General features: G+C 41.0%; 2 protein-coding genes and 1 long non-coding RNA gene across 9 annotated transcripts in view; 1 reads left to right on the forward strand and 2 right to left on the reverse strand.

Moving 5' to 3' along the window:
- Window positions 1-13,930, reverse strand: part of LOC309716895 (protocadherin-1-like) — a 236,757-nt gene that overhangs the window by 128,576 nt on the left and 94,251 nt on the right. The window lies entirely within an intron of this gene.
- LOC309717520 lies at window positions 9,206-10,806 on the forward strand. Its single transcript, XR_014279716.1, has 2 exons — window positions 9,206-9,707; window positions 10,542-10,806. It is a non-coding gene; the product is annotated as an uncharacterized lncRNA (long non-coding RNA).
- Window positions 10,850-12,895, reverse strand: LOC309717362 (uncharacterized protein). Its single transcript, XM_082551881.1, has 2 exons — window positions 12,308-12,895; window positions 10,850-11,416 (listed from the first exon to the last, which is right to left on the reverse strand). The coding sequence occupies exons 1-2, from the start codon at window positions 12,565-12,567 to the stop codon at window positions 11,146-11,148; spliced, it is 531 nt and encodes a 176-aa protein (XP_082408007.1). The 5' UTR covers window positions 12,568-12,895; the 3' UTR covers window positions 10,850-11,145.

Here is a 13,930-nt window from a genome sequence, read left to right on the forward strand (position 1 = left end):
TGGGCCGATGGTGATTTTTCATTTTTATGTTTGTTTGTTTTTCTAACTTTATAAACAATGAAAGGTGGTGGATTAGCCAATTGGTCATGATCAACTCTGGGCTGGACCAATTACAATACATCCGTATTGAGGGAAAAAGGAACGCGATTCGTCCTGTACTTCAGCTAGAATGAAAAAAAAGACTCAAAGCTGGAGTTATTCTGTGTTTTTGCTGCACAACTGCCTCTTCTTCTCTCATTCTCTCCCCCTCTCTCTCCTGTTGCTAGTTCAATCATGAAACTGATCAATGATCAGCTGATCGTCTCTCTTGTTTGTTTATCGCCCACTTTGCGCCAGAAAGAGGAAACCAGCTGTTGTTAGAATGTATTTAATATTACTTTCTAGTATCAGCTGATGTTTGCTGGAGCCACAGCTGTAAAAGCTGCTGGCCATGATATCGGTTTGGATACGTGGTGAGAGGAAAACATGAAGGTGATACAAATCATACATATATACCAACAAGACAGTGTACATCACTGTCACTGTCACAACAGCGTTTGTTTTAGTTCAAAGGCTTTATGGTTTTTCGTATAATACCTGGTGCTGGTTTTGTCATTTCAGCCTTATATATTATGTTTAACCTGAGTGACCACCCGGTCAGCTGGTGGGTAACAGGCATCTCCGAAAACGTCAGAGCACTTATGCAAATATGTGATGTCTTGATAAATCGAGCAGGTATTTGAAGTATATAATGGTGTAGAGAAAGAGTTGAGCGCACACGGGCAGAAATGTTGAGAGCACGAGCAACACATTGCGAGCAAACGCAAATGCAAAAACTGAGCGAGAGGGGCTGCTATTGTGCGTGTGTGGATAATAGCAAACACTGAAATACATTTTTTGCACGCAGCAATGAATTTTGTTCACTCAAATTTAGCTTTTGTTTGCTCAAAATAAATTTCTCCACTTGCACCTGCAAATTTTTTTTTATGTGCGCTCAGAATAGTGGAAAAAAAATAACGCCATAGTTATGCATGTAGGATTAAAAAAAAAAGAAGCTCAGAATCAAACCTTAAAGGTTAAAATGGGCAAACAAAGAGGAAATGGGAAACGTGTTTCCTCAATCTTCATTTTAATATTTTCTCTCACTTCTTCTTCCCCTGTGCCACCGAGCCACATTGTTGTACAAAACCTATAGAAAACACAAACGCGAGATAGACTGTTCCACTGAGAAACGTGTTCCTTCATTACCACAAACACACAGGCTGTAGTTTATTTTTACTCAGTCGTATAGACGCCATCCCGCTGCCACCACTGAGCACCCAAATCTTTCAGAAAAAACACAACAAAACCACGACTACGTATGTAACTACAGTTACAAGCTGTTTTAGGAACATTTAATTAAAAAAAAAATAATCGCGAGGTGTTTCAAACGTCTTCAGGAGGAACCGATGAGTTTGCAGCCGAGAGCCAACCACGGCGGCCACGTTTTCTGGCTTCCTCGCCTTTTGGTTTACACAGAAAAACACAAATGTGACCTCTATATATCGTCTAATAGCAAAACAAATGATATTAAATACATCCTGAAACTTTCAGTACTGTAAACGGAATCTGCATCTCACATCAAAGACAAGAAAATAAAGATTACAAATATTGGCATGATGCATCTTTCACTGCTTTCAGTGCAGCTAACTAGTGCGCGACAGGCCTGTTTTCACTTTAGATCAAATATGTTTGAGTGTTTAACTGGCATGATGAGTCTACATATTTACAGTATTTAGCAGCAGTGTATACAGCACTTGAAACTTTTCCTGCTCAGAAAATCTTTTCTGGTTCTAATTAAACAGTAAGGCTTTTATCTTGCTGCACTTAAAGCATCGGGAGACCCTGTGAACTCAGTTTTACTTCTCATATTGCTCCATGGCAGTGAAACACAGGCTAAACAAACCCTTTTAGTGCAGACAGACTCTAAAGGATTCACTATATGACAGCATTTTTTGGCCGTGCAACATTAAGGCTACCAAAAAACCTGCCCGCACAACGGCATGAATAATATTTGCCTCTTGTCACTTTTCCAACTTTATCACAGCGACCTTCCCATGCAAACGTGCTGTGATGGCAGAACATCAACATCAACTATCAGTTTTTGCAAGTGGCCCATCAGTTTGTTTGCTCGCACACTCAGAGAGCAGCGCACAGCGGGAGAAGTTTTCTCTGCATATTTGATTTTGGATGCCATTACAGCCTGTGTGTGGACCTACTGACAAGAGTCACTATCCTCCATCAGATTTTAAATTGTGTCAGGTAACAGAAGCTGCAAATTTCGATTGGCTGTTCATCATTTAACCCTATAGTGGTCACTACAGTGGACAGCTATTCAAAGGCTGTTTTCTTGTATTTGTGTCAGTGTTGATGGTATACTTGCACATAAACTACTACATTGGACACTGATGTGTCACTCCACACCCTCCCTCCCAAGCATTCTTCTGCCCTGCAGGTGTGTGTGTGTGTGTGTGTGTGTGTGTGTGTGTGTGTTTGTGTGCGCGTGTATGTTATCACTGAGCCAGTAAATCTAGTGTTATACTTGCAGAGCACATGGACCCATAACTCAGGAGCACACTCACCTCTGGCAACATCAAACACACATGCACAAGTCATGTCCCTACATACACTACAGGGTTGTCAAAATGTGGACTACACAAACACATACACACACACACACACACGCGCGCGCGCACAGATCCCACTGAAATCACAGTCCTGGCAGGACTTTTCTGGGTGGGGGGCGGGTGGGGTTGTAAACAAAGCTGACATTGACAGAGAAACTGACGCAGCAATCCACCGAAGTCTGACGCCACACACAGACACACACAGATCAGGGAGATGAACATGAGTACGCCTTCGTCTTCACTGCGTATTTTTTAATTTGCTGCCTCGCTGCTCTCTCATGTGCTGCTCAAACTGAGACAAAAGTGAACGAGGCGCTGACAAGTGACAGGAACAGCCCCCACCCACACACCCACGACCCCCCTCACCCCTAGAAGTGACCACTGTGCATATTCGCAGCATTCTTGTGCGCCTATGCATTTATGACTTGCTGATGTTTTTGAACTGTCACTCAAAGAAGAAAGCAGAAACATTTCACTCTGCTGAGGAGTTTCATATGATCCAGAGGGCTGGTTAAAAATATATATTTTGTATTAAAAGCAAAATAACATATTAATTTACTTAGAAAGGTTGTATATTATGCATTACCCTAATGCTTCCCCAATAGAAAATAATCAAATAAAATATTGGTAATGCTAGTTTTGTGCTACTTCACAAAATCACCCAAGTAACCAGACACACACTATAATTACCAAGGCTGCAGTCAAACTAGGTAAAGTGGCTGGACACCACCTCACAACCAACATTACTGCAACTGTTTGCAATCAATCCACAGTCTGTTGTCTTTGAAATGATCGTTTTAAATACAGGGTCTTTGGTGCATCAAGGGTCGGTCTGCGATCGGTTTTCAGTAGTTGGAAAAATGTCTGCAGTTATACATTAAACTCTCTTTGAGAGCTGACAGTCTGAGTCAGATGGAGACAGGCTGCCTCGCATCAGGTGACCTGTGCAATCGCATTGCAATAAAAAGTGAGCTTGTTGATGCACTTACTTGCAATCAGTCTCAGACTCAGTGCAATTGCCAACCACCATTGTTTTTCCTGGTTGCACAGAGCCTGCAGTATTTGTACTGCACTGTGCCTGAGCCCTAAACCTTTCACTGACTGCAGTAATGAGTTCTGTTACCAAGCTACAGACACATCTAATGTGATGACAGTAACACATTATTTCATAAACTATTCCCGTAGCAACTTGATAGAAACTTTACAGAATTAAATTCAACATAAACCTGTTGTTCCTTATTTTTATGTTTATGAATTTAGTTCCATAATATTATTCAAAACTTGGTCATACAGGCATCTTAAAAGAAAATGAAGTACTTGACATTTTACCACCATATGGTATCAAACTGAAATACCACTTTGCAAAACTCAGTGAACAACAACATTTTTTAACATTTCTTTCCAAAAAAGAAAAAGGAAAAAAAGAAGCGTTCTTATTTCAAAGAACCACCATGAAAGCAGCCATCAGTTGTGTTCGGGGATTAAGCAAGAGTAAAAGTCCTTTCACAGGCAGCATATCACAAAGAAACACCACCAGTGTGTGAAGAATTCTATTCCTGGCAAAAGTGTCGTAACTCTATAAATGGCTAGATGAGACCGGCTCGGGTGTCAAAGGTCTCTGTAGCCCCAGTCTGAAGAGAAGAATATAGTCATAATATTCTGACACCCAGAGGTGCTGGAAGCAGGTTCTATACACATCTGTTTTATTTATGAGAACATGTATTCGCAGCATCGCAAACTCAATCGATTCACCTTTCCTACATTGCGTAGAAGCTGATGTCAAAGCAAACTTAGACATGCCAGAGGAGATAAAAGAGAATTATTTTAGCAATATTAGTGTGAAGCAATTCTTTAACAAACGCAGGAGAGAGTAAATCAGACCACGGTGCCCTCGGGACCTCATGTAGCTGCTAATGATGCTAAATGCAGCTACAGAAGACAAACGAAGTAAGAAAATGACACCTGCTTAGGTTAGCATTAGCAACGAGCATGGCGTGCTTAAATGCTCTCGTCTGTTTTTAAAGTCGGGCAACTCTTTGTGTGATTGTGTATTTTTACTCAAACTATTTCTCTTATACAGTGATTAACATATTTCATTATATATTTCCTTTTTTCTGCATCAGTCACGGCATTAAAGTAGCATCACTGCTTGTCATCTATGTCCCACTTGGCGACCCACAGCAGCCCTGACCTATCGAGTGGATGAATTCAGAACCTCTGGGGATGTCCTGTGGCGCCTTGCAACAGCACACTGGCAGTGGATCCTTTCGGTCCTTTGAGTTGCAGGGTGGGGCCTTCATGGATGCCTGAACAGATTGGAATCTGGCACTTTGGGCTTCCTCAAGGCCCCCAAGCTGCTCTGGAGAGTATGTGTAGTGTTTTGGGACAGGGGTGGGGTTTTTGGATGTTTCATATTGTCTGATCTGATGCAGCAGCTCCCTGATCCAAGACAAATGTATCTTATGTCAGACAATAAAATGACGTTAGCTTTAATGGGCTGATTGGTGCATTCATATGGTCACCGTACAAGTCAAGTCAAGTCAAGTATTTATTTATTGTCATTGTCAAAGAAACAAACACATCTTTGACTGTATTTTAAAAACTTTAGTTTTACGTGAAGCATGTATGTAATTTTTCCCGTATTTATGTGCAACCACACATTTTCATGCAAAGCTATACTCACATGTAGACCAATCGTGCATGTCCTTACTGTACAATAACTCAACCTGGTATTCAACACCTACTGCACAATCCCCTTTTGTATTGTCTCTGTCCTGTCTTTGTTTATTGTACAGTTAGTATTGTATAGTTATTATTATAGTCTTGTATAGTTAGTAATTAATACCTTTTTATCCCTTAATTTTACCCAAATTTAGCATGTTATTTTTTGGGATTTCCTAGTTTTATATCTCTTGGAGATATATCCTTTATATACTTATAAATGCACTATACGGGGCTTGGGGTGAAACAGCATTTCAGTAAGCTGTATACTGTGTATACTGATGCATTGACAATACAGCTCTAAAATCTTGAATCATATTAAACCACTCTATGAGTTTCCATATCATCACACTTTGCAGCTACGTTCAGCCTGGACATTTATTGAGGTTTCATGTAAAATGTGTTTTCTTGTGTGTCCTAATGAGCAGGGAGAACTTTAGATTCAGGCAGAGGAATAGAGCAAAAAGTGGGAAGAAGCAGTTTCCAGCTGACAGCTCTGGTATGTTAATCCCTGAAACACCTCCCTTCCTCCTCCTCCTCCAGTCAGGAATGCTGCAGCAGGTTATAATTGGCTCCAGCATGGAGCGAGGGAGGATGAAAGAATGAGGGAAAGGTAGAGTGATAAAAAAGATCGTGAGGGAGAGATGTGAGCGAGGAGATTTGGGTTTGATTTGCTCGGCTGTCGTCCAGCTTCAACACAGAATAGGGAGGGGAAAAAAAGCAAAGAATGACTCAAAATTTCTCGAGGAAAACCAGAAAGAGTTTCTTCTCAGAAACAGCAGGCGAATCTGAATATCTTATTTTTCCCTCTTTATTTTGTAGTGAGATCCTAAAACCATAATTACTAGTTAAATTCACGAAAACAGGGATGTCACATACGGCGGGCTAAATTTGAGCTTCTCACTCATAAATAATGATCAAACAGAGCTTAGAGTTTGTGCAGTACAGGAGAGAAGTCACTTTACAAAATGTCATTCCTGGATATTGAAGACTGTGAGGAAAAAAGTCAGACTCAAGTGTTAAGGAGGATTTTCTTTTTCTTTTTTTTTTTTTTATACTGCATGATTGTAACATAAGGCCTCCAGGACAAGATGATAAGAAAATGTGGTGAGGCTTTGATGTTTTCCTTGCATTTCTGCAGAATTTCACATTCAAAGATGTTAAAAATTATAGTATTTATTTTAAGGGGGGCTGTTAGTTTGTACATTAATTAAATAAGCATTCAATGAATTCATGTTTTTTATTTATTAGACCAGTCAAAGATAATTTAAGACGCTAAGAAACGGCTCTCTGACCGGTGTAAGCTGGCATATTCACACAGTTTGAATATGCACACTAAACTTTTAGCTAATCTGGCCCTTGGGCATATTTTTGGCAAACTACATAGGATTTAGGCAGATAACATGTGTGTGCATTACTGCATACTCTTACCACGTAATCGCACAATCCGTGTTCATGATTTTTTTTAAAGCTCCAAGGTGCATAAAAGAAAAAGAAACTAAGGTAATGTGGTGTGAAATTAACAGTTTTTGTTCCTGATGAAGAAAAAAGAAGAAAATTAATAATTTTACACATCAACTATTTTCTTAACAGAACCACCAAATTTTACTTTAGCTGCAGCTTTGTACTGTAAAATGTTCAAGCACCGGTGGTTCCCTTTGGGGAAGCAAAGTGCTAAACAGGTAACTCTGATTGTCCTCTTTCCTACGTGCAAACCCAAAGATGGCGGCTGAGAGACGACACGATGAACCCCATTTGGAAATTAAGCTAAAAACAAACATGGTGGCCTCAAAGACTCAAAGGCCATGCAATGCGACATTTAGCTTTGTGTCAGTCTCCACTTGTTCACTTTAAACTCTTAAATTTCATTCTTATCATTCTGTTAACTGAGTTGTTATCCCCCCATATCACATTTAGTTTGGGTCAGAAGGTGTGTTTGGACAATCAAAACACCAAGAACAACACAAACAAAAACAACAAAACCCCACCTGAACACAGATTGTTCAGGTGTTTGTATATAACCTTAGGTAGTATTAAAACCTGCCTCAAAGCTACATGCAGCATGCAGTTATCCACATGTGAGAAAAGCCCTCATAGAGCAAACATCAAGCCCTGAGATTTAAGAATTAAAGAAGACACAGGGTCTAATTAGTGTTTGGTTTACAGTGAAACTGCTAATTTGTCTGTCCAACCAAGAGCTGGTGATATTTTCCTTCCTTTTTCCGACCAAATATCTGATGTTTTACTCTTACACTCACACAGATGGAGTCCATCTGAGGCAGCTGGTATTCCCAAGCTAAGGTTAGAAGGAGGTGGAGAATGGGGTTTCTATATTTTTCCCTCTTTCTCGTCTGCCCATCACAAACACACACACACAGACACGCACATACTTCAAAAGGGAGGACTGTGTTTTTCATCCATCTCTTGCGAATTTTATTTCCAGACTGAGACGTTTGAAAGGCAGAAAGTAAAGCGAGGTCAGCAAATAGAAGACTCAATCTGTCAAAGCCTCTCCCACTGCACTGGTATGTACCAACGTTTGCACATTGGAATTAAAAGGTACAAACGCACCCTGTTCACAGGACAAACACATCATTACACGGTTTAATGCGTATGTGACTCATATACCATACTTTTCGGAAGGATAGCGTTTGGGGGTCAGTGCTGAGGTGCATTCAGTCATTTTGGTGAGAAGAAAGCTTGACCAAAGATCCTGTTTGCACAGAAGCTGGTCTTTGCTGCTAGAAGATCAAAATGAATGGGATTCAGAGCTTCCATGCAGCTTTCCAACAGACCAAAACTGCATGACACCCATATGCAACGCGCATTCCCTCTGCTGTCCAATCAGCAACGACCCAAGTAGGAGACGCACCAGTGATAGCTGCAGTGGACAGTTCTGATTATTTTAACATTCAGCGCAAATTAATTGGACTCTTTTCAGCTCGACTTTAAACATTTCATACATTTTTTTCACCATTGGACTGAAAAGAAAAGCAGATTCCGTTTGCAGCAGTGACTGGCTCTACATCGTGCATTAGTTCGCAGGCTTTGTACGTCTTTGTTCCACATTCAGTTTCATTCATCTCTTTCTTTATTTTCTGTATTTAGGCACAAAGATGAAAGCTAAACCTTTTATTGAGTGAAACTTTTCCTGAAAAAAAACAAAAACAAGATAAACTGATTATTTAGTGCTGATCAATTTAAAAAAACCTTTCATGTTAAAAGCAAACTAGCGTGAAAAGTTGTTCGAAATCTTTCTTTAAATACGTCTGATCTTCCAAAAGTCTGAAAGAAACAGTGTGAAGGCCATGTACAGCTGCTTTGTGGGATTTGTATAGAGAATTTAAAATTTTTAATCAACAGGTTAAGGCCACAAAATGATAAATGGTAAATGGCCTGTATTTGTATAGCGCTTTTCTAGTCCCTAAGGACCCCAAAGCGCTTTACACAACCTGTCATCCACCCATTCACACACACATTCACACACTGGTGATGGCAAGGTACATTATACACATACACAAAATATTACAGACGTTCCAAATTATTCAGTCTGACACTAATTTAAAGCATTACTTTGGAAAAGTGAGGCTATATTATTGTGCGATATGTTTTGCTGCTATGGAGAAAATAAAATTCATTATTAGCGAAAGCCCAAAGTGTCTGCCAACATCTTTCTGCAACACAAACCGTGGATCTGTCAAACAGCCGGGGATAATTAGAAAATGAGCAGCTCAAAAAGACATTCGGGTAAAATGCAAAGTGTAATGGAAAGTTACTGTGGCTGCTTACATTTTACATTTTATTATCAGGGTTTTCTTATATTTGAGCCCTTCTGTTACGGTGTGTTCACACCGAACGCGATGGACGCGAATAGAGCGTCAGGTTTACATGTAAAGTCAATGGAAAGGCGCGATGACGCGCGATTGCGGGTCCCGCGAAAATTCGGAAGCAGATTTGCGTCGCGAAAACGCCAAAACGCGTGAAACGCGCGTCAGTGTAGCGCGTCTGGCGCGTTTGACTCGCGAATAAAACCACGCGCGTGAGTTTTTGTGTTGCATTTTGTGCATACGCGCGTTTCGCGTCTACCGCTCGAGTTGGAAAAATCTGAACTCCAGCGTCAAATCGCGCCGCGACAACCAATCAGGAGCCTGGTGACGTGGCTGTTACCTAGGTCAAAGGGGCAGATCCAGCCAAAGCCTTTCATACTTCAATGGAGGGGAAGGCTAATCAATGCGGTAGCAAACAACTCGGAGCTGTACAACACCAGCTGCTTTCAGTACCGAGACAGGAATAAAAAGGACCGAGCTTGGAGGAAGATATGTGAAGAGATCGGGCAACCTGGTAAGTTCATTCATTTCTCTTTTGAAAGTTTTCACTGACCCGGGGAAGCCGCACAAAAGCTAGCAAGCCACCGCTATTTTCCCACTGATGTACAAATACCGTTATGCTTTTATGCATGTTGTCATTTAGGAATATATTTTATTGTTTATTAATAAACAGCACACAGTGGTCCCGCTGTTCATCCGTCACTGCTTTGCTTTTTCGCTGATTTTTTATTGCACAGTACAGCATTGCATTCTGCAGCCTGATTGACAAATCTCCTGCGCTTGCCAAATTTATCACGTTTGGTTTTGATAACCATCGCGTCCAATAGAAAAAACAGCACAAAAACACCCATAACTATGAGCCTCATTCGGAAATAGACACCTGCACCGTGAGGGAAAAAGGCGCACGAAAGTGGCGTGCAGATGAAGACAAACCGCGGCATAATAATACTTTTACGTTTTGCAATCTACAAAGGTTTGCACTTTGAGAATCAATTGTGAGAACTGTGACCAGGGGCTAGTTATTCTGAGAACCCCTGCAATAAATGAGGGACCACTGTCTACTCTACGATTATTATATCCAACCTGTTAACATTTAATACTGTATTGATAGAACCAACTGATTCTGCAGCAGAGCATCCCCAGTCCCTGAGCTCCTGCTGCTGCACCCACAGATATGTACAGCAAGCACTGATACCTTTTTAGTCGGTGGGATTCCCTTGTGATCACCTTTACTAAATATCTACAACCAATCTGATTATATCCTGTTATTGTTTTGTTTTTTTTCAATGTTGAAATTAAAATCTAGTAGCAGCCTTCTCATTTCTTTGTGTTTTGTGCTGTTTTACAGGCCCACAGAGGAGGACGGCTCCGAGGCAGATGAGGGACGGGTCCCAGGACGGTCCATCGGCGGTGGAGCTGGCCATCCTGGAGTCCCTGAAGAGGCCACACCAGTCTCCAATGGAGCATTTCCTCCTCAGCCTTGTTCCTGCTCTGGAGAGCAGCTGGTCCTTTTTATTCCTGTCTCTCTGTAAATTCTTATATTTTATATATTTATGTTTAATGTTTTTCTGTTTGAGACTTTTAATATTATTTCAAATAAATGTTTATAATGACTAATGTCTCAGTTCTACTACACAGCAAATGTTGGCACACGACTTGACACATGTAGAATTTATTTCATATTATACTAATGACAAAATATACTGATACAGTGGGATGCAGAAGTTTGGGCAACCTTGTTAATAGACATTATTTTCCTGTATAAATTGTTGGTTGTTACAATAAAAAATGTCAGTTAAATATCATACAGGAGACACACACAGTGATATTTGAGAAGTGAAAAGAAGTTTACTGGATTTACAGAAAGTGTGCAATAATTGTTTAAACAAAATCAAGCAGGTGCATCAATTTGGGCACCACAAAAAAGAAATGAAATGAATATTTAGTGTATATCAATGTGTGTGTCTCCTATATGATATATGGGGTGCCTTTGTCTGGATGTGCTTCCCATCCAGAGCTGCACAGCACAGAGGAAAGTTCCAGCGCTCCTGGAATCCCTCTGTGATGGAGCGCCAGTCTCCAGGTGAAGGCACAGCCATGAAGTCGTCCACTAGACAGTCCCAGATGGACGTCGCTGCCTTGGGGGTGATCTGGCTCACCGTGGACACACCGACTCTGAAACTGAACGCGATGGTCCTGAAGGAGTCCCCGGTGACAAGGAACCTGGACAAAATTGTTCAAAATCAGTATTATGTGTACTGCAGTTACAAAATACATTATTCAAATTCCAAAATACTTTTGTGATGTCAGATTTAAATCACAAAACATGAATCTTACATAAAACGTTTTGTAATTATAAGGATAATTACAAAATGTATATTAGATAATATCTAAAACAGTTGTGTTTTGTTTTAACTTTAACATATCATAATTTGATTGGTAGCAACTTTTGCCACTACAGTGAGCCAATCACTCATAATTCCTAAACATGTCAATCAGGTAGGAATGAAGTAAGACATTAATAGAAATAAAGAGTTGTATGTTGACATGTAGCCCTTTCCTTGCTTAAATCATTAATATTTTTGAAAAATTAATCTGTGATAAGACCTAGCTTATCAAGATAGAACCATGTAACTAAAGATGAACCAAACTGTTCACAGTTTTATCTAACTCTGTTTTAATAAAGGCTGGTGACCCCTGCTATAGAGTCTGACAGCTGCAGGGATTATATACAAATATTCAACTATCCCCGAATTAAACCAGTTCTAAATAAAAAGGAGTGAGTATCACTACAAAGGTTAACTCAGTGGTCCTAATGCTACAGTTTGATATCAGCAAACACCGAGCGCATACATTGATGTGACACCACAGCCATGCTATCATTCAAACACTGATAACAGCATAAATCGAATTAAATCGGGACTTGATGAGACCTTCTGAGTATCACTAGAAATATTATAAAGAGTCGTCTCTGTACCACAGTTTGCTTTCAGTAAACACCGACAGCATTCACTGTTAGCATAGCACATCCATGTTAGCAGTGTATAACTGGATGGATTAGCATATTAGCACAGATATCAATAAAGGACTACCGTATTAAATAGTTTTACTAACCTCAGGCAGACGGACAGGCGCTCTGCAGGTGGGATTGAGCGTCTGTAGTTGGTGTCTAGGCGGGTGATGCTGGGACCGACGAGGGAAAGCAGGTCCTCAAACTGGCCGACGGTGATAGCGCTGGAATCGGCCGTCATCCAGGCGCAGCTCCTGGAGCAAATGGTGAAACTCACCAAACTGCTCATGCCTCTGGAGGACCTGATGGACCCAGGTACGGCGAGGACGTCTTTTACGCCGCTGCTCTGCTCTCCACAGTACATAGAGAAGGGAGACTCTCTCTTCAAGCGCTAGCTCGATAGCTGCCATCTTGCAAAGATACCAGTCTGGCACAACTCCCTCCCACATTCCTCCCACATTTCCGGTTCACGCGCGATATTTTGACGCGCGATGGATTTTTCTTGGACACGCGTTGAGACGCGAATGTACACGCGTCAAATTAGGGGCGTTTGGGGCGTTTTATTCGCGTCCATCGCGTTCGGTGTGAACACACCGTTAGATGTGTGCATAATGTGTGCTTGACCTGCAGTCAAGTGTAATAAATGAATAGTATATGTACATATGGACCTGCGTGCTGTATCTCCATCTATGTAAACAACAGAAGTGAGACATCTGGGTGCAGTCCTCTAATAAGTCCCCCAGACTCGCCTGGAGGTACGGGGATTGTGTGAAATGAGTGGATTAACTGTTGCATGCTCTCTGTGTGTTTCCATGTATTCTTCTTATATCCTCTGGAAGTGAGAGAAGCATAATAACAGCAGTATGTCTTCTGAGTGCATGTGTGAACACACAGTCAGTTGTACTGCGAGCTCAAGTTTCTCCTTCACTTATTCCTTCCATCTTCCACATCTACACGCCCCATTCCCCCTTTCTCTATCCACGCACACGGGGGGTCATAAATCACGGCAACTCCCGGGACGGCTGTCTGCAGCTCGGCTATTGTGAAGAGATGTGTTGCCGACTCTACGTGTGTGCAGGTACACATGAACGCCTGAGGACATGAGGCCCACATCCACATGTGTTTCTATATATGAGCAGTAAAAATGGCAACAGAGCGAGGCGAGATGAGGAGCGCTGGGTCGGGTTGATTGTCTGGAGACAATAGAGGGAAGGAAAACGATGACGGACCGCTGCGGCATGTCGAGCGTTCCTGAGTGAGAAGCTTCTGCTGTGGGGATAAACGACATCTAAATAAAGAGGGGTGAACTTGAACAGGAAGGAAGACCTGCTGCAAACAATCCAGTCTGTAGTCTTTGTTTTCTAATTGATGAAACAGGAGGTTTGCAGGAGGTTATGAGGCCTCAAAGCTGATCATTTACGTCACTGTGTGTTTGCGCCACAGTCATATCTGTGCACAGTCCATAACCAATCAAAATGGTTGTTTTTGTTAACAGTTAAACTTTATAATGACTTGCCAAGTAAGGAAACTTTGGTTTGAATTTAAGAAATTTTAATGAGTATAATTAACATTTCTGTAGAAAAATATATAAGAGATGCATTAATTATTCAATTCAGAGTAATTTTAAATGTCTCTGGAGGGAACCTTTAATCTCAAATGGAGCCAAAGTGGAATTAAATGAATAATTGTTCACAAAATTAGGTCTCTGACTATGTTTCTGAACCTAC

The sequence above is a fragment of the Aulonocara stuartgranti genome (genome assembly GCF_965226115.1).
Source record: "Aulonocara stuartgranti genome assembly, chromosome: 2".
Classification (NCBI taxonomy): domain Eukaryota; kingdom Metazoa; phylum Chordata; class Actinopteri; order Cichliformes; family Cichlidae; genus Aulonocara; species Aulonocara stuartgranti.